The 27,637-nt window shown below is 38.5% G+C and overlaps 1 protein-coding gene across 1 annotated transcript in view; it reads right to left on the reverse strand.

The window, feature by feature from the left end:
* Positions 1 to 27,637, reverse strand: part of DCHS2 (dachsous cadherin-related 2) — a 275,014-nt gene that overhangs the window by 119,735 nt on the left and 127,642 nt on the right. Inside the window, 1 exon segment of the mRNA XM_037830862.1 lies at positions 2,825 to 3,016. Within this exon segment, the coding sequence (XP_037686790.1) occupies positions 2,825 to 3,016 (192 nt within the window).

Consider the following 27,637-nt stretch of genomic DNA (forward strand, 5'->3'; position numbering starts at 1 on the left):
CACAGATTCCCAAAACCACATAGTCACGTGTTAACAAAAATCTAACCAAACAGATGCTGAGAAAATTACGTTTTTTTTCCATTTGTTTTTTTACTATAACTGACTATTTTCATGTTATTTTCTATGGGCTTGCTTGTCATAAATACATTTACACTCATTTTTTTTCCCCAACAACCTAAGTCTTAAGTAGGTAGATTCTTCCACTAATTTCAAAAAAGATTAGATTTGAGTGGGGTTAGCAGTGCCTCACCACACAAAGGAGTAGTAGGCAGCTGAAAAGAAAACATGGAAAGTCTCCAAAATGTATTAAGTGAAAACATCAGAGCGTACAACAGTGTGTGTGTATAGTCTGCTACCTTTGCTGTAATATAATGACAATTGAACAAGCTGATTCTAAAAAACACTTGGGAATGTAAATGGTCAGGAACAGCCAAGTCAAACTTGAAAAAGTAGAACAAAGCAAGAAGAATAGATGATGTCATGACCTATTATAAAGCCAAAATAATTAAGAGTGTGGTGCTGCACAAAGGCAGTCAAATGGATCAAAACTAGTGACTAGAAACAGATTCATACATAGAGGGTCCCATACGATTTATGACAAAGATGACACTCCAGTGCAGTGAGGAAAGAACAATCATTTCAATAAATGGTGCTGTGTCAATTATTATATTTTTATATTAGAAATATAATAATAAACATTCTTTCCACTCAATTAAAAAATAAGTGTGAAAGCAAAACAATACAATTTTTGGAAGAAAGCATAAGAGAACACCTTCCTGCCCCTTAAGGTAAGCAAAGACTTCTTAAAAGGGCACAATAAGCACTAACTATAATGGGAAATAAGTTGACAAACTCAACTCTATTAGAATTCAGAACTTACTTTCCTCAAAAGACACCATTAAGGAAGTGAAAAAGTAAAGCTACAGAATGGGAGAAAATACACACTATAAATATAACCAACAAAGACCTGTATGCTGACTGTGTTCTTACTCATACAATAAGAAACATTTTCTAAACATAGAAAATGGGCAAAAAGTTGAATAGGCACTTCACAAAACAAGTTAAACAAATAGGCAATAAATGCACAAAAAAATGCTCAATTTCCTTAATCATCAAGGAACTGCAAAGTAAAACCCTGATGTGATATACTACAACACACCTGCCAAAATTGTTATAATTAAAATTAAAAAGACATTAAATGCCCAATGTTGGTGAGAATATGGAGGAAACAAAACTCTTATACACTACTGATGAGACAATTAGCTGGTACAACCACCCTGGAAAGTTGTTCGGATTTTTCATGATCTGGCAATCCTAAATCTCCACTCAATGGAAATGCTTACATTTGTTCACCAAATTACCTGTATGAGAATGTTAATAACAGCACTATCTGTAATAAGTCAAAAATCGATACCGTCAATTACGGAATGGATAAGAAAGCACTCTATTTTCACATAAGGAGTATTATAAAGCAGTGAGAATGAATGAATTATTGCTACATGCGACAACATGAATGATTCTCACAAATAATGTTTGGCAAAAGAAACTAGATAGAAATAATACAGCATGATTTGATTCACTGAAAGTTTAAAAACTGGCAAAGCTAATGTTTAGTGTTAGAAGTAAAATAGCTGTTGTTCTTAAAGGGCAGGCGGAATAGTTACAGAGAAAGGCAAAGAGAGGGTCTTCTGGGCTGGTGGTAATATTTCTTCATCTGGTTCTGATTCCATGAGTGTGTTCATTTTACAAAAACCTATTGAGCTGTATAATTGTAACTGGTGCACATTTCTGTATGCATTTTGCATACCAATAAAAAGTTTACCAAAGCAAACAAACAAACAAACAAAAAGACAGAGGAGCCTGATTGAAGGAGCCCTCACTGGTCAAAGATGGGTTGACCGGAACTTCGAAAAGAATAAGGTCAGCAACACATGGAAACACATTAAATACATTAAAAAGGAAAACAAGGAATTTACAATCAAACTAGTGAAAACGGCACTGGTCTCTGCAGACAGTTAAGCCACTAACTCATTATTTTAAAAACTGGTAAAATAGAAATAACCAAATACTATCCTGCCTTTCCTGTATGAATTATACTTCAGGGTAATCAAATAGCCGATGTGAGAATGTTCTTCTTAATAGAATTTCAGATAATAAATGCAAAGGGAGTAATAGAATTTGAAAATTACCATCTCACAACCCCTAATGAAATAAGGTACGTGTCTGTTGATGTGATGTAATAAGAAGCACACATCACCACATAAATGAACCTGAAATTCATCAATCTCTGGCTTTAAATGCCAGTTTATAGGGAATACAGGAGATAAAAGGTCACTTTAAAGACATCCCAAGGAGGTAATCAGCCACTTTCAGAATGTGGGAAAATTTACAGGACAAATAGCCTGACTTGTTCAAAAAAATTGCAGAAAAGGTCAGGGGAGGGCTGATTGTTATAGATTGAGACTTAAGGGATATATCATTGAAATCAATATGTGGACTTACTTGGATCTTGATTCAACAAACCACCTATTAAAAGACACTTTTAGATAATTCAGGAAATTTTAACTTGGAATGAGTACTAGAAGACATTTAAAACTATCATTAATGTATTGGGGTTATATCAAAAAGGCCTTATCTATTACAGATATTATTGAATTATTTATGGCTGAGATGACATAATGGCTGGTATTTGCTTCAGAATACTCCAGTGAAAGGAAGAGGAGGTGGTATATGAAGCAGAGTTGGGCAACTGTTGATAATTGTTGATACTGTTTGGTGTGGTCCACTTTTGAGTATGCTTGAAATTTTGTATACAAAGACTTACTCCATCCTTAGCTTTCACCAAGAGATCGTAGGTGGCCAGATCCCTTTCCCTGTCGATGTCTTGAGAAACACAGATGCGTCCATCATGTGGGTCGATCTGGAACGCTCGAGGTGCTTCGTAGCTTTGGAACCCATCATAAAGAGCATATTCAACAAAGCCATAGAGTCCTGCATCCGCATCAGAGGCTTTTACCTATGAAACAGGAGGTTGATCCGTGAGGAAAGAAAAATGCTAGCATTGCTGTCCAGTTGGTCATGAATTATTATCATGATATGTGCCACCAAGTAACCCCCATAGCTCTTCACAAAGCATAGGCTTGGGATTTATACAGTATTTCTCTCTTCTCTTACCTTCTGTAACAACCCACCCTCCATTTTCCTCTTTTTGTGTTCTCCTTTTCAGTCTCGTTTGCCCATTCCTCTACTTTCATGTAATCTCTGAAAGTTCAAGATCTCAAGACTCAGACCCGGATCTTCTTGTCTTCTTATATCTCACTTTATCTAGGTGATCTCACCCAATCTCAAGGGTTTAGAAACATCCAGATGACGACAACATGCGAACATATTTGTTGATTCCCTCTCATACCTAAGCCTTTTAAATGATGAGCTCAACCTACACTATTTTTGAGAGCAGCAAGGAAGGGAAGAAGAATCAAGGCAGAAAGTGTCAAAATTACGAGTAATCCAATCCAACTGACAGAATTTAAAGGAGTATGAGATCCAGAGTCTCGCAGACTAGGTTACCTTCCAGGAACTGATGCCCCAACCAGGGCATCTGCAGAGCTGTGCAGACTGAATGCTGCACAAATGCACCTTGCTCCTGAGCAAGTGGGGTCTGAAATCCAGCCCATGCTCTGCTTGCCAAGGCATGCTTTCTGGCACGGGGATGTAACTACCAGGGGAAAGCCACCTTTTTTGATCATAAGTGCCATTTATGCTACCAACAGCCCTGTGCCTGGTAGAAAAGAGGCAGCAACTGGAATTACAAAAGCAATTAACTTATTTATCCTAACTGTGGGAATACCACAGGCTATATGATACTCAAAAAATTATTGAGCTTATAGGCTCAGAATAGTCCTTTTGACTTACCACCCAATTAACAGCAATAGCAAATATCTATACAGTGCTTACAAAAATTCAAGTACTTTAAGGGAAGAGCAACAAAAAATAAAGGGGAAAACTATTTACTATATAACAGGTACCATTCTAAGAGTTGAACATATATAGTACATACTTAACAATCCTCACAGGCACTATACACCATTTAGCAAATCAGAAGAGTAAGACTCATAAAGCTTAACTAACTTTCCCAAGATCACATAGTTAAGTGTCAAAACCAGGATTCAAATGCAGGCAGTCAGGCATCAGAGGTGATGCTCTAATGACCACACTAAATTGCTTCCCAAGACTGACCCTTGGTCCCTTCATCTTACTGAGCAGACACCCTGAAAAACTCCCAACCCTCCTTCAATGCAGAGCTTGCTAGATCCTATGTAACACCATTCCAAGTAACTGTTTACCTTCCATGCATGCGGCTTTCTCACTGTAATATTATTACTTTGAAGAAAGGCACCTGGCACGTGATGCCTCTCGAGTCTTAGCTGACCTTCTATTCCACAAGGCCAAATTCCAACTGGATTCCAGAAAGTAGAAAAAAAATAGATAAGGTAGTGACAATAGGAAATAAAAAGAATTACAAGAATCTATTCTGAAGTTCCAACATCCAATCAACAGAGAACAGAGAAAATGAAAGAAAGGGACAGCTATTTTTTGGTTCATAAAGTCCCACATTGGCTAAGTCCTCAAAGTAACCACAGCAGGGAAGAGAGAGATGGAGGAGGCATTCAGACTTTTAACTTCCTCAGCCTGGAAGTTAAGTTCAGCTACATTTCAATGTATAGAACTAGTCACACAGCCCCTGCATAACTGCAAGGAAGCCTGGGAAATGCAGAGGATCACAAGGGCATTTGGGGCGAATATAAACAGTCTCTGCCAAAAGCGTCATTTAGTCTTCATTGGAAGGCAAGTGTATAAATTATGTAGGTCTGCAAGTCATCACTACTATGTAGTGAAATTTAAAGAAATGGAATGTTATATCCAAGAAGTCTCCCCAGTGCAATCCTACTACAGAATTAGTTTTGGAGAATAACACTGGAAGTACTGAATATTTCTGTAAGGTATTTTGTAGGGAGGTAGAAAAGATGACAACTAATCATCTACTTTATCATATTCTTTCAACTCTAGCATGGAGAAAATGGATCTATTTTTCATCAATCCAATATATACGAATGAAACTACTCCTTAATTACAATGCCCAAATGAAATCCTATTACATGTTCAACAACCAGAGTTCTCAATTAGTCTACCTCTTTATCCCATTCAATCTTTTATTTTTTCTACTTTTTTCTACAAACATCCCCTCTCTCTTCTTCCCTCCTCCCATCTGACATAACCTCTAATCTACTTTCTAGCTCTACAAATTTGCTTTGCTAGTCATCTCTCACAGGTGATTTCATACAACATTTGTCCTTATGTGCCTTGCTTATTTCACAGAGCAAAATGTTTTCAAGGTTCCTCCATGTTACATCATGTCTCATAACATCCTTGTTTCTTATGGCTGAATAATATTCCATTGTATATGTACCACATTTTGTTTATCCATTCATTTGTTGATGGATACTTGGATTGTTTCCACAGCCCATTCTATCTTGAGTGTATACCTGGAATGTGATTTTTGAGGCTATTCCTGTAGTCTAGCCACAGTGGTTATCAAGCAGGGGCAACTGTGCCCCCTATGGGACATTTGGCAATAACTGAAGACATTTTTCGTTGTCACAACTGGGGCGGGGGTGCTACTAATGTCTAGTGGGAAGAAGTCAAGAATGCTGCTAAACATCTTAAATGCACAGGAGAGTCCCCCACAACAAAGAATTATCTGGTTCAAAATGTCAGTACTGCCCATGTCAGAAACCTTGTGCCTAATAAAACTCTTACCAATTGGTAATACTATTTTCCTCTGTAATTGTGTTTTTTTTTCAACAGATGACATAGTCCCTCAAATTTATCTTCACTCTCACCTATCTCATTTTCTATGAAAAAATTATTAATCCTGTGCAACCAGTTAACATATTTGTGAGTAATTATTCTCATCAGGTGAGCTGAACCAGGAAATCCAACAATTTCCTCACTGCAAACAACTAAACTCTAGATACATTAGGTCTATTCCATTCTTGCAGCTGGTGATAATTTAGTAGCATCAAATTTCCCCAAAACACAAGTATATCTTCTAAAACCATATGCTATTCTCAATAACTTTGACTTCACTGGAAGACAAATACAGAACTTTAAACTGTAAAATTTTCCTTAGGCTTTTATAGAACATACTAACAAGCAACTTGGCTTATATAAAACAATTTTGCTTATTTCCACTTTAGGACCTTTTTCCCATGCAGTCTTTTGACAACACAAAATATAAGGAGTCAAAGTGGAATAAGAGGAGTACTGATCTCAATTTATGTTTGCAGTTCAGTGTCTGAGTTTAAGAATCATAAAATGAGAGTGTATTCCTTTCTGTTTTGATGCAACTCCCTAAAAATACTGATCTAGTATCCCAGAACAACTTATTTCACCTAATAATATTGGGTTTTGAATACCTAGAATAAATTTGGCATTTTTATGAAGTTTATGTTTTCAACACCATTGACTGACATATAAAATTTAGGGAATTTGAATAATAGTGTCTTAGTTTGCCAGGGCTGCTATAACAAATACCACATACTGGTTGGCTTAAACAACAGGAATTTATCATCTCATAGTTTTGGAGGTTGGAAGTCCAAAATCAAGGTTCCAGCAGAGCTATGCTTTCTCCAAAGGCTGTAGCACTCTGATGACAGCTTTCAGGCAATCTTCCATCACTTGATGATCCCTTTCTGTCTTCTCCTCTGGATCCTCCTAAAAGGACTGTGTTCAAATTTCCTCCGCTTCTAAGGACTTTGGCCATATTGGATTAAGGCCAATCCTAATTCAATTTGGCTTCATCTAAATAGCATTTTCAAAGGTCCTCTTTACAAATGAGTTCACTCCCATTGGAACAGAGGTTAGGACTTGAACATATCCTTGTGGGGACATGATTCAATCTACCACAAATAGAAAATGGAAATGGCTTTGCCAGAGCTTCAAGAGGAAATCTTGATCAAGGAATAAGGTGTTAAATAAAAGTGAAAAGTACCTAGTCAGAATCATCGATGATTACAATCTTATGTAAGTGCTAATTTGGGAGCTAGAGGAGGTATCAGGAGGACTTTACCCCAGAATTTACTCAAAAAGCCACATTAGGGCACTCTTAGTGTTAGCCCTGTGTTCCTTATCTTGAGCCTTAATTTACCTATTTTACACTGAGATGAATCTGACAGTTTTTACTTTAAACTTATTCCAACTCTCAGACTTGTTCTCCCTGAGTCTGGTCTTTCACAAATTTAATGGGGACATTAAAAATGCAAATATTAATATTATATTAATATATCCCTGATTCCATTATCAGCTTTCTGAAATATAAATAATTTTTATCACTTCTCACATATCAACATCTGAGTAAGGATTTCTCCATGTGAATATGTCATGGAGAGATGAGACAAATTGAGAACACTGGCCCTTGAAAACATGTTTGTATGTTTTTTTTTTGGATGTTCTACAAGTGGAATGGATCTACTTCCATTCCCCTCACCAGAATGGTGTCCCTCTATCTGGGAAGTTCTCCATTTCAACAACTGGGCAGCCTTGTCAGGGGGTTATCTGCCCATCCACTCACGTCAGCTAAACCCAACCTGAAAGTCATACGGTGACAAAGTGTTGGCAACACTGTTCTTCACTTACTCCTAGGCAATCACATGGTTTAATTCAATGAAGTTCGTAGAAATGCCTCAGAGCCCAGCCAAAGAAATGAGCAAGCAACCAATAAACTTTGTTGAGTTTGTGTCAACAAAGCTATGGGCACAACACTCAACATATTCACAAACACACACACACAAGCACACATAGAACTTCAAATAGAAAAGAAGAAAAAGAAATCACAAAATAACTTTTTACCTTTGAAGCACTTGATTAACCACTGACCCTGTGCCTAAAACAGGATTATAATATTCCAATGGAAGTTAGATTCAGCACTGGGGACAAAAATAACATGGCACTCTCTGAACACAATTTTTGCAATTCACTAATGACCTACATCTTACCAAGTGTAATAATCAATGCTACATCCTCGTTTTACTGACTACTTATCAGCTTTTCACACAGCTAATCACCCTTCTCTTCTGGAAACACTTTCCTTCCTTGACACCACGCTCTGACTCTCCTTGCCCTCCTAAATCTCAAGGATCTCTCCTCGGTTTCCTTCCCTGGTTCTGTTCTCTTCCTGGCCTCTAAACCTTGTAACACCCCAGAGCTCAATCTTGGAACCACTTCTCTTTTCAACCCACACTCATTCCCTGTGCTGGGCTGAATGAGGTCCCCCCAAGAAGATGTGCCCATGTCCTAATCCCTGGAGCCTGTGAATATTACCTTATATGGTAAAAGAATAAATGTTACTTTATATGGCAAAAGACGTGAATAAGTGCAGGACTTTGAGAGGAGGAACTCAGCCTAGATTGCCTGATGGGCCCTAAATCCAGTGACAAGTATCCATATAAGAGGAAGGAAGAGGGAGAGCTGACAGAAGAGGAGACAGTGTGAACACAGGAAGAGACTGGAGTGATCAGGCACAGGCCAGGGAATGCCAAGAGCACCCAGAAGCTGGAAGAGGCAAAGAATGGATTCTTCCTTACAGTGCCCAGGAGGTGCACAGCATTGCTGGATTCCAGGCTTCTAGCTTTCAGAGCTGTGGGAGAATAAATTTCTGCTGCTTTAAGCCACCAAGTCTGTGGCGTTTTGTTACAGCAGCTACAGGAAACTAATAGGCTCCCTGAGGGATCTGTCCCGGGCCCGTGGGCACTAAACCTGCCTATGTGCCGATGACTCCTCATATTGTTTCTCTGTCCTTTCCTCAGACTTACGTATCCTACTGCCAGTCAGGCATCAGCTCTCAGATGAATAAAAGGCATCTCAAATGGAATGTGCCCAGACAGAACTCTTGGTTCCTACCACAACTCCATGCCAAATCTGATTCTTTCCCAGTCTTCATCTCAATAAATGGCACCACCATTCATTTTTGTTACAGCAGCCAAAGAGATACCGCTAAAATGACACTACATCCTGTTACCTGCCTGTTCAAAATCTTCCAACAGCTTCCTATCATACTCAGAATAAAACCCAACTCAATTTTTTAATGCTCCTTTGATCTCACCTTCTACTATTCTCGGACTCACTCCCCCTAGATGAGCTGGTCTTCTCGATGCCCCACAATACACCAGTTTGTTCCCACCTTAGGGCCTTTGCACTTGCTGCTGACTCTGTCTGAAAGGGATTCCCCCCAGACTTCAGCATAACTTGCTCCCTCATTTCTTTTGGTTCTCCTTGCAACTATCACCTAATCACAGAGGCCTTTCCTGATCACCTGACCAGGAATGTCACACTCAACTCTCTAATATTCTATCCCTTTATCGGGCTCTGCTTTTCTTCAGAGCACTTACCTCTATTTCACACTGCATTACATATATTTTTTATTTGTCTTCCCCCACTGGACTTTCAGCCCCTGGGCAAGCATCACACTTATCTTGCTGCTGCCTTTCCTACACCTACTACACTAGTCCCTGGGCCACAGTGGAGGTGCAAGAAATACTTGTTGCGTGAATGAATAAATGAATGGATGTATGTATGTATGGATGGATGGATAGATGGATGGATGGATTTGGTGCTGTACATAAGATACAAGCATATGTTAGAAATTACTTTCATGGCTAGTCTCTTCTTTTTACCTTTAGAGAAAACACATAAAAACAAACTGCTTCATAACACTCATTGAACACTTGTTTAAGAATAAGTTTTTTATTTCTAAAATACAATCTAATAACCAAGTTATATCATCACAGAATAAAACCCATAATGCTTTTCAAAGCCACCAAAATGGTATAATTAAGATACGCCAGGAAAAACAAGTGTCTTAAGGCTTGTAGAATTGTTATGAGATAAGAAAGAGAACTAGGTTTTAGTTTCATCTTTTGAAATGTTTTCAGATAAGTTGACACAGTTGAATAGGCTGAATATATCCTCTCAAGTTACAGCAAAAAAAAAAAAAAATACTATTTTGATAACATGTTTTTATTGCCTTCATTAAAGAATGGGATTAAGAAAGCACTAATCCTACTAATTATTGTCTCCCACCTCCCAACCCCTTGCAAAAAGGCAGCTTAAGTAATTTTGTGAAAGGAGAGTAGTGGGGGGAATGGTAACTTGTCCTCTGGGGTATTAAAAAGTAAACAATTAAAATAGTGTGGATCTGACAAAAGAATTGGCAGCCAGATCAGAAGAACACACAAAAAAGACCTGAAATAGAGCCTGGTAAAGCAAAATTTTTTGTATGTTACGTAGGAAACATCATGAACTACTGAAGAATGTGGGTTTATCCAGCATAAATTGCTATAAATATTGGCAAAGTATGTGGGGAAATAATATAGTTTGATACTGACCCCACATCAAAATAAGTGCTACACAGATATGTTAAACATAAATAAAGAAATCATTAAAAACACAAAGAATACATAGGGGGATATTTAGCTGATTCTTGAATTGGAAAGAAATTTCAAAGCAAAAAGGAATTCCAAAGCTAAAACAAATGGACAAAAATCACAAAGGAAAAAGTTAATACAATAACTACATAAGGATTTAATACTCTGTCAAAAATATCATAAACAAAAAATGTACAGGCAAATTAGGTATATCTGGAACAAAGACAAAAAAAGAGTTAATATTCTTAATATAGAAAGAGGATTTTAAACAAAAATAATATTTATTTCCCAAAGGTAAAAAATTGCCAAAAAAAACATGAACAAGTAATTCAAACAAGAAGAAACAAATATATTTAAGATATTCAACTTTACTAGTAAGATATACAAGATATACTAGTAAGATATACTTTACTAGTAAGATATACAACTTTACTAGTAAATAAAAATATACATATTTTTGCCTAGCAAATTGAAAACCATTAAAATAATATACTAAATAGTGGCAAGGATGCAATAATATATACTCATTTTTACAGCTGATTTGGAAAGTAACTTTGTTTTTACCATATATGCATGGTAAACATTCTCCCAAACCCAAAAGTATTCATCTCCTTTGACTGAGTATATTTCCAGAAAAATATGTAGAGGGATATTTGTCTGAAAGAAATACAATGCAGCATTATTTATTACAGACCTTAAATGACCAACAATAGAAGAATTGTTACATAAATTATGGCTCATCCATAAGATGGAATTCAAAGTAGCCATGATGATTGTACATTTAAAGACACCAACAAGTTCAAAATAATGTGTTTGCTAAAAAATAAAATTACAAAATCATATATAAAATATCCCATTTCTGCAAAAACTGTATAATGTATATAATAAACACTAAAATCAAATAAGCCAAAATGTTAAAAGGATTTAATGTAGAGACTGTGATTACAAGCTATTTTTATACTTTTATTTATTTCAGTTTTATTGCTCAACTTGTCAAAAATTAAGCTTTGTGAAACAGAAAGAAGCTGAGCATCAAAAATATTAAACCTAAAAAAAAAGAAAAATTGTTTTGACATTTTCCATCTGTTTCTTCAGCTATTCCTGAGTACATCTTGGTAGTACCTCATTCCTTAAGACCCATTATGATGCAGATGTACAGGCATTACAGGGCCTACAGATTTAACGATTTCTAAAGCAGGGGTCAGCAAACTTCTGTAAAAGGCTAGACAGTAAATATTTTAGCCTTGAGGACCACACAGTCTCTGTTACAGCTACTCAACTCTGTTGTTTTAGCATGCAAGGGCCATAGACAATATGCAAAGATGACTGTGTTCCAACAAAACACTTATTTATGGACACAAAAATTTGAATTTCACATAACTTTCATATGTCATAAAATATTTTCTCTCTTTTTTTCCCCCCAACCATTTAAAAATGTAAAAACCATTCTCAGCTCATGGGTGGTACAAAACACAGATGGAAGGCTTGATGTGGCCCATGTGCCACTGTTTGCCAACTGCTGAGCTAAAGAATAGGAAACATTCTCTAATTAGAAAAATAGAATCAGCACTTCAGGCCCAAGAATACAACTTTGAAGTGACTTTGGTCCAATGCATTTCAGGGGTTCTGAGATCCCGCACTTAAGCTGGTCTTATAGGTAAGTTTACTCCCCATTCATCACTGCTTCTATGTTCTACTCATACAGGAAAGCTAAGCTATCAAAACAAACAAACAAAAAACCTAAATCATTTTATTTCAGGCTCCAGCCAAAATGTCTTCACCAAGTTAAAATTTTAATACTACATGTCTTTATATTTTACAAAAGGTTCATTTTAATGTTTGTTATTGGAAAACTAAAACAAAATATTTTCTATTACATGACTCAATGACCCTTTTTGTGAAGATTCTTTTAATTTTAAATTTAAACACACACACAAACACACATGCACTTAAACAAAAAACAAAAAACTCCAACGTACTTACGCTAAAAGAAATCAAAGGCTGTTAGAGAATAGAATCCCTCATCTACACAGCCACATGGAAGTTCCCTTCCTGAGCTGTTTCCTACCAATGATACTGCTTTAATGAGGTCAAATATTTGTTTAGGGGTTAAGATACAAGACATTTTTAAAAGAATAATTAATTGATATTTAAGGTGTAAAAATTAGGTTTCTGGCAACTGACCCATTGATTGGTACTCTAAAAAAATCATATTTGCCTCTGGTTTTTTAACTTATTTAATTGATCTGACCTAGGCTGATTAATACTCTTAAATCTTGAAGCAAAAGAACAAATAAAAATACTGGTAGTAATTATCAGTCACTGTTTGACTCAATACTAACACTCAAAATCAACTCACTTTAATATCATAAAGTTATCATTAACACAGAAACATAAATATAAATATATATAAAGTAACCTAAAATGTATCTACATCATCCCTTGCTTCCAGATACACTTGAAAGACAGTTTTACAAATTCTAACTGCATGAGTTTCAAGGTCTCTTTTTAACTGTTTATTATCAGCATTAACAGTGTTAGCAAAAAGAGTTTAATTCTCTGAGTTAGTTCTGGTTCATCTAATCATCTGTCATGTACCAAGGTCCTCTGTAATATTTTCACAAACCAATATCTCAGTAAAACTTCTCTAATTTGTCAAAATAGCCATCATTTTCAAATACTTTACATTACCCTTGATTACTAATAAAATGAAGGCAAACAATCACGTTGGAAAAACAAATTGATCCTTAACTGAATGTTTTTATGGTATTCTTACAGGTATCTGAGACTCAATGGATTATATAATCAGAAACATGTTGTGCATCCAAAGATGAAAACGGATTATAAATACTGTATGTTTGTCACAGATAGTCACAATGTCTAACACTGTTAATCCTTAAATCACAAACAAATTCATGAGAGGATCTTGGCTACGTATTTCCTCCAAAGTTTTATCTTCCTGAAGCTCAGACATAAATTCCTTGGCCAGGATGAAACTTACATGAGATTTGGCAGAAGGACAGGAGTTGAAAAACCTGATACCCTATTTTTCTTATTTCCTAGTGCTATCTGCAGTCTCTGCTTTGGTGATCTCATCCAGTTCCATGGTATCAAATACCTACTATATCAGGACAACCCCAACTTCATATCTGCAGCATGAACCGTTTCCTTGTGCTGCAGAATCACGTACAAAAATACCTCCATGACTTGTCTACCAGGCATGTTTCATGGGCATATCACATTTAATGTGGCCACAATAGATTTTTCCCCACCCACTCCCTCAACACACCTCTCTTAATTTTTCCAATCAATGGCATGTCTATCTACTCTGTGGCTCAAGTCAAACACCCAGGAGTACCCTCACACTCTTTCTCCTAACCTTGAAAAAAACTTCCCAGCAAAACAGATATAGACTAGCTATGATTTTTAGCCTAGAATGGGGACGTTGTAGACTGATGCTGTGATATCAAGAAGGAACAGGCCATTAAACATATACAAAAATACTTGATTTCCATATTAATTAAATAAACTCTGATCCAAGCACATTTTTTGTATTATACTATTTTTGCCTTTCAGATAGGGATTTAAAATATTGATAATACCCAGCATTGATTATAAGCCATTCTTATTTTCTAGTGAAAAAACTGGAAACAATACAAAAAGTTCACCAAAAGGAAACTGATTAATGATAGAGCTATACAGTGGAATGGTATGCACAGATAAATAGTGAGGATGTATTATTAAAGGTAACAGTTGTAAAAATCTGTATTATTATACCGTAAGTTCCCACTTATGAATTTTAAAAGTAACCTATGTGATGGAATGGTCCTACCATGTCTGAGTCTGGCACCTCATAAGGCTAAGGAAATGGAAGGGCTTCTAAAATGATCCTCGAGAGATAAGGACTCTTAGTGAAACACTCCTTGGGTATTCCACAGACTGCCCAGGTCATATGAGGGCCTTCTTCACCTCCACCTCAGTACTAGAATCATCCCTTCTCCACTCCAGAAGACAGATGGATCACAGCATTACTGGCACCAGCTTTGCAGGAGGAAGCAAAGTGCATAAGGACAGCTAAGCTGGAAGCACCAGACATGACTTCTCAACAGCCTCTTGACGCCATATGGGTTGGATTACATTGCAAAAGTCTAAAGCAAAAGAAGTGATGTTATATCTTTCAGGGCTCTATCTTTGTGTTACCCAGCAGGGGAATAAAATCAGATATTCTTTTCCCCGCCTTCACCCATACCCCTTCAATGTGAACAACAGGAGACGAAGGCAATGAACTATATGGTACCATTTGAATGTAAAAGCTCATTTCCTTTTGACCAATCTCCCAATCAAAATGGAAGACCACTGTGCAGAGTTGAATGAATGCTACCATTTACAGAGAAAATAAATACCTGAAGAATATACCCCAAACTACTAACAGGTGTTCTCTTATAGGATACAATCAAAGGGAATGCTCATTTTTTAACATGTGTGTTTTTGTAAACAATATTTTATTCTGAGCCTAATTTACTTTATATACAGAAAAAAATGCTTCTGACTGTCTAAGGCTGCTCTCTTCCCCTCCACCAACAAAAGGCACTTTGAAATGCCTGGGAAATCTAGAGAAGGGGACTAGTTGTTCAATCCTTTTCAAAAGATTCGTGTTTAAGCATCTCATTCCCATTTGGGAATAAGTATCATAAATTCAAAAACATTTGACTTTTTTCTTTTAGTTGCACCTGCAACTAAAAATTTATTTTAATTTATAGTGTACAATTTATACTAAATTTATGTGCATAAGTCTTCCGAGGGGAAGGGGGCATGCTCATATATAAACACGAACAGGTGCACTCCAAACTCAAGGGAGACTCCTGTATTTGAAATATCCTAATGAAAAAGAAAAATAATAGGAAGGGAAAGTGAGTAAATTAACAATATAAACTTAAGGGCCGTGAGTTCCAACACAGACTTACTGAGGAAGCCAATGAAGTATAGTTAGCTGCTACAACTTCACACCTGTAAAAGGTTCATAATCACAGCTGGCACATGTTAAGGTTTTTGAAACTTAGACAAAGTTTCACAAATCTTTGCTTTCCTTGAGGAAAAGAGAAGGCACTGCACAAAGATTGAACAATATGGAGGCATGAACTGCAATCTTTGCCTCCCTATCCCCAATACAATTCCTTTTACAGTTGAGGGGATTTCCTACCATATTTCAGTGTTTTCATTACAAAGATCTACAGGAAAAAAAATTCCCTAGGCTTTGGTAAAAGGAAAGAAAAATGGAAAGCCAATGACTCCTCCTGAGCAGCAAGAATGACTCAACTCAGGGATTATGTGAATCTTTTCACTACATTAAATCTGTACTGGCTTTAATACACATGTATGATCTTGTGGAATCCACTTCCATGTACTAAATTCTTCCTGGCTTCATCTAACTCTTCTGCTTCATTTTCCTATTGCCCTTATTTCTTTCATTTTATTTTCATATTATTGCGTTTCATGTAGTTTTGTTAATGACTTCATATTAGTTTTCAATTAAGTGAAGTATATATTATATAAACTAAATAACTATAGTACAATAGAAATGGATGTTATGAACATAAGAGCTATGTGATTATTAACTGACCAGGGAATGCAAACCTATGAGATGTGTTGGATGCCAGGAGAGGCCAAGAGCTCACTCTAAACCTGCTGCCAAAATGAAGTAAGTGAAAAGTTTATTCCTTGCAAGTCAGAACCTCTACATGTTGACTGAAGTCCCACTTATGAAGCTGTTTAACTCATCTCACAATGTTCCCAGCCAACAGGCTTGGAAATTTTAAAATGAGTCTCTCATTTTAATACACATGCAGGTGAGACAAAAGACAGTATGAAGTTAGTAAATGACATTTTAAAAATAAAATAGCATTTCTTCATTAATAATTCAATCAGATGTTTTATCTCATGGTGCGTTCCACATCCCAAAGCCAATGCCATGAGTGCTGCCTATATAATGGTCATGTCTAAAAATACTTTTAAGCTAAAAACACAGTATTTTCCTGCCAAAGTGTCTGACGGAGTTTCTGTTTATGTCAGATGCTACTCTAAACTCTCCAATTTTCCAGAAATGCGCCATCAATCTACTCTTCCACCATTTCATCCCTGACTTGGACATATTCTTCTTGATGATCACAAATCCAAGAAGATCCACCTCACCACTCCCAGCAGCACCTGTTGTTGGGGATAGCCCAGGGCCTCCCAGAATTAATTACATCATATCCTAATGGTATATCCACAAGGGAGAATAGTAACTCTTAAGGTGACCTTGTTTGTATTCCCAGATTGGTATGACATTAAATACAAATTATATTTATGATACACATTTGAGATAATCCCTTAGTCTCAGATACATCCATCCCCAAGAGTCTAGTAATCAATCGAAGCAATATTTATCATGCAGTTAAAAACAAGTTGGACAAAACCAAAATTATATCCATCCATTGAGTCTCTCTTCTCAACCAAGTCAATAGTTGAATGGCAGGTTTGTAAAAAGAATCTGGGTAGCATTGGTCTAATCCTGTGGATATATGATCCTGCCTCCCAACTTCTACTGATTTTGCCAAATCTATATAATCCCAGATAAATAAGTGATAAAGAACAGAAAGGTGGGACGGGACCCAGGTGTATTTCTCTCCTGCTGCTCCATAACCCGAAGGGGCCAGAGTCCAGGAAAGCCTCAGGGACAGCAATATCTTACTGCAGAACAGAGTAATACAGTATAGCAAATTCCCAGTAAATACAGTAAGAAGAGAGTTCCTTCCTGAAATGGATGAAATGTACATAGTCGACATTATTCCACGTCTATAGACCTGAAATATCAGGTTCAGTACAGAGGTACTACAGATGGTGACTGGACACAAGGCCCCTCAGGGTTCAGGCTGGCTTTGAAACCTCGTTTTCCCTTGTAGTAGCTATGAGACCTTGGGCCTTAACTTCTCTGTGCCTCTATTTTGTGAAAAGGGAATAACCCCTCTTTAAATATGCTTTCTGTAGCAACCAACAGAAAACCCAACCAAAGTATCTTGAACAATTGACACTTATTATTCCCCTTGTCAAAAAGTCTGGGAATAGTCAGTTCTGGTCTGGTTAATTCATCAAGCTCAATATTGCCATCAAGGTTCCTTTACATCTCACTCTGCCCCCCCCCCCATGCTTGGCACGCTGGCTTGCCCTCTTGGGCTGGGTCCTCATGTCGGGCCACGTTGGCTGTTAGGTGCCAGGCATTACTTGCCAATGACAGTATCCAGAGATAGAAAACCGAACATGTTTTCTTGCATCTCTATTCAAGACACAGAGACCTCTCCCTAGAAGTCCCCACTGGTCTCTCCCTCAAGTCTCAGAATTGCATGGCTTGCCCAGACCTAACCAATTATTTGGCAAGGCAAATTATGCCACTATACCACTATGATTGGTTTGGACTAATTATGATTCATTCCCAGAGGAAGGACTAAGGGGAGAACAACAAAGATATATCCATTTGGAGAAGGATGAAGAAAACAGGAATTTTTTGTAGCAAGGACAAGGGGGTAAGGCTGTTGGACGGGTGACTACTGGACTCTGTCACACTACCTTCTGGTGATATTTTGAGTTTCAAATGAGATCTATGTAAAGCACCCAGCACAGTACCTAGCAACTAGCATAGAAAGCGATAAAAAAAAATTAGCTGTTTATATTATTAATGTTAATATAAATGACATCATTAAGTATGAATACCACATACTCATTTCTCAGTGCATTGATAATCCACTTATTTAAATACAACACTTCTTATCACTTCCTTGGTCACATTCCCTTTTGAGACCCTGATAACTGTTCTTGCCAACATGGCATGCACACTCACATCTGCGTCCTGTGGTGCACATACACACACTTCTCTATGCCATTTCAGCTGAAGACTCCCTGCCCTTGGAATGCCATCTAAAGGACCCAGGTCAAAATCCTTAAATAGCACTTGCTCAAATAGGCCTTCCAAGTCCTCCCTTTCCAGGCCTTCCCTGGATGGCCCCACTGTAACTGTGGTCAGATTTCCCCACTGGACCACAAGCTGTGCAAGGAGAGAGATCATCTCGATCTTGGTCGTTGCCATTTGCCACTGCCGAGCATGGTGTCTAACCCAGCACAGGCACTCAGTAAAGCCTCTTGCTCCAAAGAAACATTTTTCTTCTCATTTCCCAAGTTCTATTTGTAAACTCAGAAGTTTATCAAATCTAAATTATGACTCAAAGCACTTTCAAAGCACAAGCAAGTTTTATCCACAGTGCTTATTAGCTATAAGACTATTATATAAAGTAATTCAGGTGTGGGTTCTCTCAGAAAGTATTCATATATCCTTAACGGAGAAAAGCAGTTAAGTTAAGAAGGAAAGGGAGAGGATGAATCAGAAGTCAATGAGGAATTATGGTAATAAGGGTTGCTAAATAAGGAGAAGAAAGAACATGTGAGCAGAAAACACTAAGGTTTGTTAACCTACTTTTCTTCATGTGTGAATAGTTTGCTAACATTTTCAATGTGCTTTCACTTAACTTAAAAATTGAGGAGTTATTCAAGGAAAGAATTCTTATTACCAGTGTATAGGTTAGAAAATTGAGTGAGATAAACATTTGTCATTTTTGTGGTTATATAGCATCCTGAGTTTGGGAGAGGAATTTGAGGATAACCAGCTAGGGCCTTTCTGAGATTTTCTTTCTGGATTTAGTGTGTGCTAAGAATATTTGTACTCTCTCTCAAACATAAATTCTATATCTGTCTTGTTTAATGCTTTATCCTCAGAGTATAGAAACATATCTGACACCTAATAGGTGCTCAGTAAATATGGAACAAAGGAAGGAAGAGAGGAAGGAATGAGAGAAAGGAATGAAGAAGGAAGGAAGGAATTGAATAATTCCATGCAAGAGAGGCCTGCAATTGCCCAGTGATGCTATCACTGGTAATTCTGTCTAACTCAGGGGTGAGATATTAGGAAGCCCACATGGCCACAGATCTACAAGTACATACTACAATCAGCTTTCATTAATAATGGTAGCATTCTAATCGCAAATTGTTGACTCTTGAGACCTCTTAATTGACTCCAAACTCAGGAGGGGAAAAAGGAGTTTATTGCCACCCCTCCCCCAAACCACAACCCTTTGTATCCAAAGTTTCCCTGGTGTCCCTAACCTACTTCTAAATCATATTTCCTCTTCTTTCCCTTTTAAAGCTAGCATTCCAGTCAAATTCACAACGCACTGTTTCTCACGCTCCCCCCCCCTCTGGATTTAGCCTTATGGTGTTCTCTCTGCAGGGAATTCCCTTCCCCACTCCACTTCGACCTGATCAAACTATACCTATAATTCATTTATGTGAATACAAAGGCCCTTACGTTTGTATTTAGGGTTCAATGCAATTGCCACCTCTTCCAAGAAGCTTTCCCTGATGCCCTCAGCTGAAGTAACCTCTCCTTCTTCTAAATCCCCACAGTCACTTACCTGTATCATTCTGATGTTTCTGTTTGTTTTAAACCTTTCTGTGATTACTTCTTTAAACAGCATCTCAAAGAACCAGGAGGAATTTGATAGTCTATGAGAAGAGGAAGGCACACTCGGTGAAACTGATAGCCTGAGCAAAAAATAAGAGCCATGACTGTATCACCCATATCTGTTGGGGGTGGGTGGGTGGCATATGGGTAAGCTAGGAGTAGAAAAGGAGATTGAACTTTGAAATAAAACATAAGGTAAAGTAAAACGTGTACTTTATTCTAACAGGATTGGAAAGTCCATACATGTCAGAATGGGGAGGGGATATAAATGGTTACTGAGCAAACATTCATTTGGCAAAGAGTCTCTTAGATATTTGTCAAAGCCTACTTTACCCAAACATACCGTTTAGGCTGGGTCTCAATGATCGGCTAATTTTTCTATTTCTATTCTCAACTTCTGTCATAAAGTAAGTACAAAATTTGAAATGAGGTGAGTCTAGGTCTAGGCTATCTGTGCTACATTCAAGTAGAAAGCCCATCTGTATTCCTGAAATTGGTCCAATTTAGGATGTAGGCTCTATTTAAATAAGATAGTGCATTATATAAATTTAAAACAATTCATTTATTCTGTTTATGCTTCTAACCAAATGTTCCTTGCTTTTTGACAAAACCAAGACAACCCTTTAAAACTAGATATGGTGATTTTCCTCCGTGTCCTGGGAGAGTTAAGTGTAGTAGACATAGGTTTGAATCCTGGGTTCACCATTTACTAACTGTATTAAATAAGAATAACAGCTACTTCACAAAATTGTTGTGAAGAGTCAATGAAATAATGTTCAGAAAGTGTTTGATGCTTGTCATGTAGTAAGCACTTAATAGAGCTTAATTATTATTATTGGCAGTTCTCATTTTCCTTCCCACCTTCTTGTGTTTACCCATCTCCAACTCCAGCCTTTCTGTTAATCACACTGTAGTTCAATAGTTCTCAGCCACCATGCCTCAGTACATCACTGTCATGGTCAGCAATGAGGAATGTGGCCATGATATAGAATAATTTCCAAAGTTCTTGAATATTTTTGGAAAATAAATGTTATCATATTCCCATCCCTAGAAGGCCATCTACATGATAATGTCACTCTTAGTCACTTTCATCCCAGTAAACTCTCAAGTAGGACCAATTCCCCTTCTGACTGCCAGCCCCAATTACTAAAGTAATATTAATTTACTATATAAAGAAATGTAATTCTCCATTTCTACCCAAAACTAAGTTCTGAGTCTAAATTTGCATACCAAAAACTCATTAAATTTTTTTACTAAATAGAGGTCATAATTAAAGGTCTATACACCTCAGAGAAAAACATTGGCAAAGGCTTTAAAATGACAGTTTTCCTTTTATGAGACTAAATTCTTAGGCCCAATTCCATTCCCCACTCCACCTCTGCGGGATACTGATTACGTGCTTCAACTTGGCGGGCCTGGGCCAGGGGACCGGATCCGCCCCTGGGGAGGGTGGTGGGCACGGGCGGTAGCGCCCTCCACAGCCCCCCGGGCCTGAGAAAGTGGAGCCGGATGCAGGCCCCATTTCCTCACCCCAAAGTACAACTGTCAGGGGAGGCTTGCCGGAGAAAACCGCCCCCTTTACCTTGCCCGCCCACTCCCCGTTACCAGAGCAACTCCCGCCCTCCCCGTTGCAAGAGCAACTCCCGCCCTTTTCAAACGACCTCCGCGCCCTCTCAGAACCAATCCAAGCCTTTAACCCCTACAGCTAGCCCGCCCTCTAAACCGCCCTATATAAACGTGTACTCTCCCCTAATAAACGCTCTCGGCTTCATCACCTTCAAAGAAAAGCGTCCCGCCTGTTTCCTCTCGCCACCCTCCACACCTTGCACGCCACCGCCGGGGACCTGGCCAAGTCCCCCGCCTCGCCTTCGCCTCCGGGAAAGAGCCCCCGCCGCCGGTACCCTCCGAGCAACACCGAGAGCCGAGGGTTCAGCAACCGGCCGCCCCCCAACGCAGTAGACGCGACCGCACACCTCCTTCTCACTAAGTGAAAGAAGGAACAGGAAACAGACTTATCTTCCCCTTTATCAGCATAAGCCCTCCATGTTTGTAGATTTTTTCCCATGTTTTCAAAACATGGGAAAACCATCTTAAGAGGAGATTTGGAGTTTCATAAAATATTTCAGGATAGCTGGCTTCTGAGAGAAGTGGACACAGAAACTGAGCTGCAAATACTAAACTGTCATGCCTGAAAGCAACTTCCATTTTCCATTCTAGATTGATTTTAAAATGTGGTCGCATTTCCAGAACTGTTAAGAATAATTCAACTTTTACCTACCCTCCTTTCCACCTTTGCTCTTAATCCTTCCCCCAAATCAGATAGCATGCAAGATTTTAACATTAAAATTTGCCAAGAAATGTGAAAGACTAGTAAACACAAATCTGTTAGTAGTTAGAAATGTTTTACAGAAATACATCTTTTAAGTACTCTGCATTAAAAAAAAATAGTACATTGCTTGAAACATGCCTCATTGCTGACCCTAACAGCGATAATACTGAGGCACGGTGGTTGAGAACTACTTTACCACATTGTGATAACACAAGGCTGAAAATGGAAACGGGTAAAGAAAGGAAGGTAGGAAGGAAAATGAGAACTGGCTTTAATAATAACTAAGTTGTACTGAGTGCTTACTCATAACTAAACATCATTTCGTTTTTGTTTTGGGTTGCTAACTTTATATTTCAGTGAGTTAAAATCATGTTTGATGGGAAGAAGGATTGAGTAACGATGCAAATTCAAGGCCAGCAGAGGGAGTTGGTGACAAAGGGAATCATCCAAACACTGAAGCTGAATCTGTAACCAGTGCAGGTTTTTGGTGGCTAAGCAGTAAACAAAGTAAATTCCAGCTGTGCCCAGAATGTTCTGCTGAGATTTTCGTAGCTCAGAATAGACAGGGAACCCAAGGGGTCCCCTGAGAACAAAGGAATTCAGAGGGAATTCCAAGCTGCTGTGAACAGGTTAAAGGAGAAATCAAATACAAGAGGTGTTTCCATGCTGTACAAGCAACCCATGAAGAAATCCTCAGGATTTTTCACCTATAAAACAAGGGTCGAGTTTCCCTTAAAAGTGACTAGGCTTTCAGGACTGGCCCTTTATTGTTTGAGAATATTAAGGTCACTGCAGAATTCCTTCAAAGGCCTTTCTCACCCAGGGAACTAGAAATTTACCCACCTCAGTACCTACCCTCGCACCCCAATGCCACCATGGTGTTGTGTCTGGTGGTTAAATGTGAGAGTTGAAAATGCTTCGACATACTACTTAAAACACTGATGAATATGAGTCCCCACGTGTCTAGCCTCTGTATGGTGACTCTTTGAAAAGAAACATGAACATATTCTGAAAGCCTAGAGGAATAACAGAGCTCTTCAAGTTTTCTTGAAGGGATGATGCAGTTCATACACTGCTTCCAATAAACAAAGCTCCCTAAAAATTACTCTTAGATATCTCTTCCTTTCCCCTGAAGTTTAATATTATGGCAGCTACAAAATCCCTCCCTTTCTCTAATGCTCTCACATTCACTTCCTCCTTCTCTGTTTCTTTTAGGGTTCAAGCTTTTTGTGTCCTCTCAAGAAATCTTTTCCTACCTCAAGGTTGTCTTTCTCCAGTATTTCCTTGTGTAAATTTTAAAGTTTTAACTTTTACATTTACATCTATGAACAATTTCAAATTAATTTTTGTATATGGTCTGAGAAGTGGTAAGTTTTTCTCCATGTATATATCTAATCATTCTAACATAATTTATTATTTTTCACCATTGAATTTCCTTGGTACCTTTGTCAAAAATTACTTTCTGGGCTCTCTTTCTGGACTCTAATTCTGTTCCACTAATTTACTCGTCTGTTTTTATGCCAATACTACACTCTCTGGATTACCATGGCTTTGCACAGTAATTTAGGCAGTGCAAGGCCCCTAATTTTTCTTTCTTTCTTTTTTTTTTTTTTTTTTTCAGAAAAGTCTGGCTATTCTAGGTCCTTTGTATTACCATAAACGTTTTAAAATCAACCTGCAACTTTTACAAAATAAGCCTGTTGGAATATTATTTGGGACTATGATGATGCTATCGATCAATTTGGGAAGAATTAATGTTTTAAAAGCATTAGGTAGAGTGACATCATCAAGATGGCACAGCATAAGACATTCCCAGGAATGTGTTCCCTTAGATACAGCTAAACAAAAGGGCAGATTCAACTCACTCGGAACTCTGGGGAATGACAGAAACTGGATATAGATGACAGAAACACAGAATCAAATTTTAAAAAAAAATTAAAAAGGTAGGAAAGCAGCGCAGACTTGCCCGTCTGGGACCCCTTCCCAATGCTCAGTCCCAGGTAGCTTAAGAGACACACAGCAGCAGCAGGTTCCGGCCCGGGCAGCTCCTGTCATGGTCTCTGATAGAGAGCTACCCCAGCAACAACAAAAAATCCCATGTGCATTCAGGCATGAACACCCAAGGCTTCATATTCCCATGGCAGGGCCCAAACAGTCGGTGTGTGCGTACATGCAAAGCGGTCCCCAGGAAATTAGACTGACCCCTAGCGGAACTGTTGGCAGGCTGTGTACGCTCCCTGCCCGGTCCCTAATTGCTGGTGCACCTAAATGGAAAAATCAGGTGTTTTTACAAACTCGTTCACTGTGGCTCCATGGGTTGAAACGCCTTAACACAGAAGTTGCAAAAGGCAGAAAAGCCACATTGAGAATGGGAAACTGAGCTGCTATAACCTACAGTGAAAAGGCAGCTCAAAGCATGGAAGAGGAGTTGAGCAACTTGTAGCCACTGGGGAGGAAAAACAAAGAGAGCAGGAATAGAGGAAAGGAAATCCTTTCCTGAAGGGGAAACACTAGTTTATAATAGCATATTTATAATAACATTGTTTCATCAATTGTAACAAAAGTACCACAGTAATGCAAAATATATATAATAGGATAAACTGGGTGTGTAACGGAGGATATATGGGGACTCTGTACTTACTATATGATTTTTCTGTAAACCTACAACTGCTCTCATAAAATTTTAAAGAAAGAAAATGATAAATATTAACTATAGGGGGGATAATGAGTATGGGAGGATTTGGGTTTTCTTTTTTATTTTTATTTCTTTTCTGAATAATCAAATCTTCTAAAATTGATAAGGGGGATGTATGCACAACTGTGTGGTGATATTGTAAGCCATTGATTTTGTAGTTCAGATGCGTTGTATGGTATGTAATATATCTCAATAAAATTGCATTTTAAAAATATTAAGTATAACAATCCATGAATATCTGTATCTCTCTTGTTATTTAGAACTTTTTTTTCTCTAAACAAACTTTTTTTAGTTTTCAGTGTATAGGTCTTACACATCTTATGTTAAATGTATTACTAAGTATTCTAACTCTAATACTATTTTTAATTGAATTTTTAAAATTTCCTTTTCTATTGTTTGTGCTAGTATATATAAAAATAATTGCTTCTTGTATATTTACCTTGTATCCTGGGAGCTTGCTAAATTCCCATTAGTGAACTATTGTAGATTACTTAGGGTTTTCTACATGAACAATCATATCACCTATGAATAAAAAGTTTTCCATCACTCCTTCAAATCTTTTTGCCTTTTATTCCTTTTTCTTGCCTTATTATCCTGGCTAGGACCTTTACAGTACAATATTGAATAGAGAGGTAAGAATTAATATTCTTGATTTTTTCCCAGTCTTAAAAGGAAAGCATTAGGTATGTTTTAGTTACTCCTCCAGGAAAGTAGGTAGAAAGCCAGGAACTGCGTGGACTGCACACCACAGAGCAATCTGACTTTGGGCATACTTCATACAACACTCATGAAAACGTGGAACTGCTGAGATCAGCGAAATCTGTAAGTTTTTGCGGCCAGGGGACCCGCGCCCCTCCCTGCCAGGCTCAGTCCCAGGGGAGGAGGGGCTGTCAGCTCCAGGAAGGAGAAGGGAGAACTGCAGTGGCTGACCTTATCGGAAACTCATTCTACTGATTCAAACTCCAACCATAGATAGACTGAGACCAGACACCAGAGAATCTGAGAGCAGCCAGCCCAGCAGAGAGGAGACAGGCATAGAAAAAAAACAACACGAAAAACTCCAAAATAAAAGCGGAGGAATTTTGGAGTTCTGGTGAACACAGAAAGGGGAAGGGCCCTGAGGCGCATATGCAAATCCCGAAGAAAAGCTGATCTCTCTGCCCTGTGGACCTTTCCTTAATGGCCCTGGTTGCTTTGTCTCTTAGCATTTCAATAACCCATTAGATCTCTGAGGAGGGCCCTTTTTTTTTTTTTTTTTAATCCTTATTTCTTTTTCTAAAACAATTGCTCTAAGAAGCCCAATACAGAAAGCTTCAAAGACTTGCTATTTGGGCAGGTCAAGTCAAGAGCAGAACTAGGAGAGCTCTGAGACAAAACGCAATAATCCAGTGGCTGAGAAAATTCACTAAACATCACAACTTCCCAAGAAAAGGGGGGTGTCCGCTCACAGCCATCATCCTGGTGGACAGGAAACACTCCTGCCCATCGCCAGCCCCATAGCCCAGAACTGCCCCAGACAACCCAGTGTGACGGAAGTGCTTCAAATAACAGGCACACACCACAAAACTGGGCGTGGACATTAGCCTTCCCTGCAACCTCAGCTGAATGTCCCAGAGCTGGGAAGGTAGAGCAGTGTGAATTAACAAAGCCCCATTCAGCCATCATTTCAGCAGACTGGGAGCCTCCCTACACAGCCCAGCAGCCCAGAACTGCCCTGGGGGGACGGCACTCACCTGTGACATAGCACAGCCATCCCTCAACAGAGGACCCGGGGTGCACGGCCTGGAAGAGGGGCCCACTTGCAAGTCTCAGGAGCCATACGCCAATACCAAGGACTTGTGGGTCAGTGGCAGAGACAAACTGTGGCAGGACTGAACTGAAGGATTAGACTATTGCAGCAGCTTTAAAACTCCAGGATCACCAGGGAGATTTGATTGTTAGAGCCACCTCCCCCTCCCTGACTGCCCAGAAACACGCCCCATATACAGGGCAGGCAACACCAACTACACACACAAGCTTGGTACACCAATTGGACCCCACAAGACTCACTCCCCCACTCACCAAAAAGGCTAAGCAGGGGAGAACTGGCTTGTGGAGAACAGGTGGCTCGTGGATGCCACCTGCTGGTTAGTTAGAGAAAGTGTACTCCACGAAGCTGTAGATCTGATAAATTAGAGATAAGGACTTCAATTGGTCTACAAATCCTAAAAGAACCCTATCAAGTTCAGCAAATGCCACGAGGCCAAAAACAACAGAAAATTATAAAGCATATGAAAAAACCAGACGATATGGATAACCCAAGCCCAAGCACCCAAATCAAAAGACCAGAAGAGACACAGCACCTAGAGCAGCTACTCAAAGAACTAAAGATGAACAATGAGACCATAGTACGGGAGATAAAGGAAATCAAGAAGACCCTAGAAGAGCATAAAGAAGACATTGCAAGACTAAATAAAAAAAATCGATGATCTTATGGAAATTAAAGAAACTGTTGACCAAATTAAAAAGATTCTGGACACTCATAGTACAAGACTAGAGGAAGTTGAACAACGAATCAGTGACCTCGAAGATGACAGAATGGAAAA

The sequence above is a fragment of the Choloepus didactylus genome, chromosome 3, assembly GCF_015220235.1.
Source record: "Choloepus didactylus isolate mChoDid1 chromosome 3, mChoDid1.pri, whole genome shotgun sequence".
Lineage (NCBI taxonomy): Eukaryota > Metazoa > Chordata > Mammalia > Pilosa > Megalonychidae > Choloepus > Choloepus didactylus.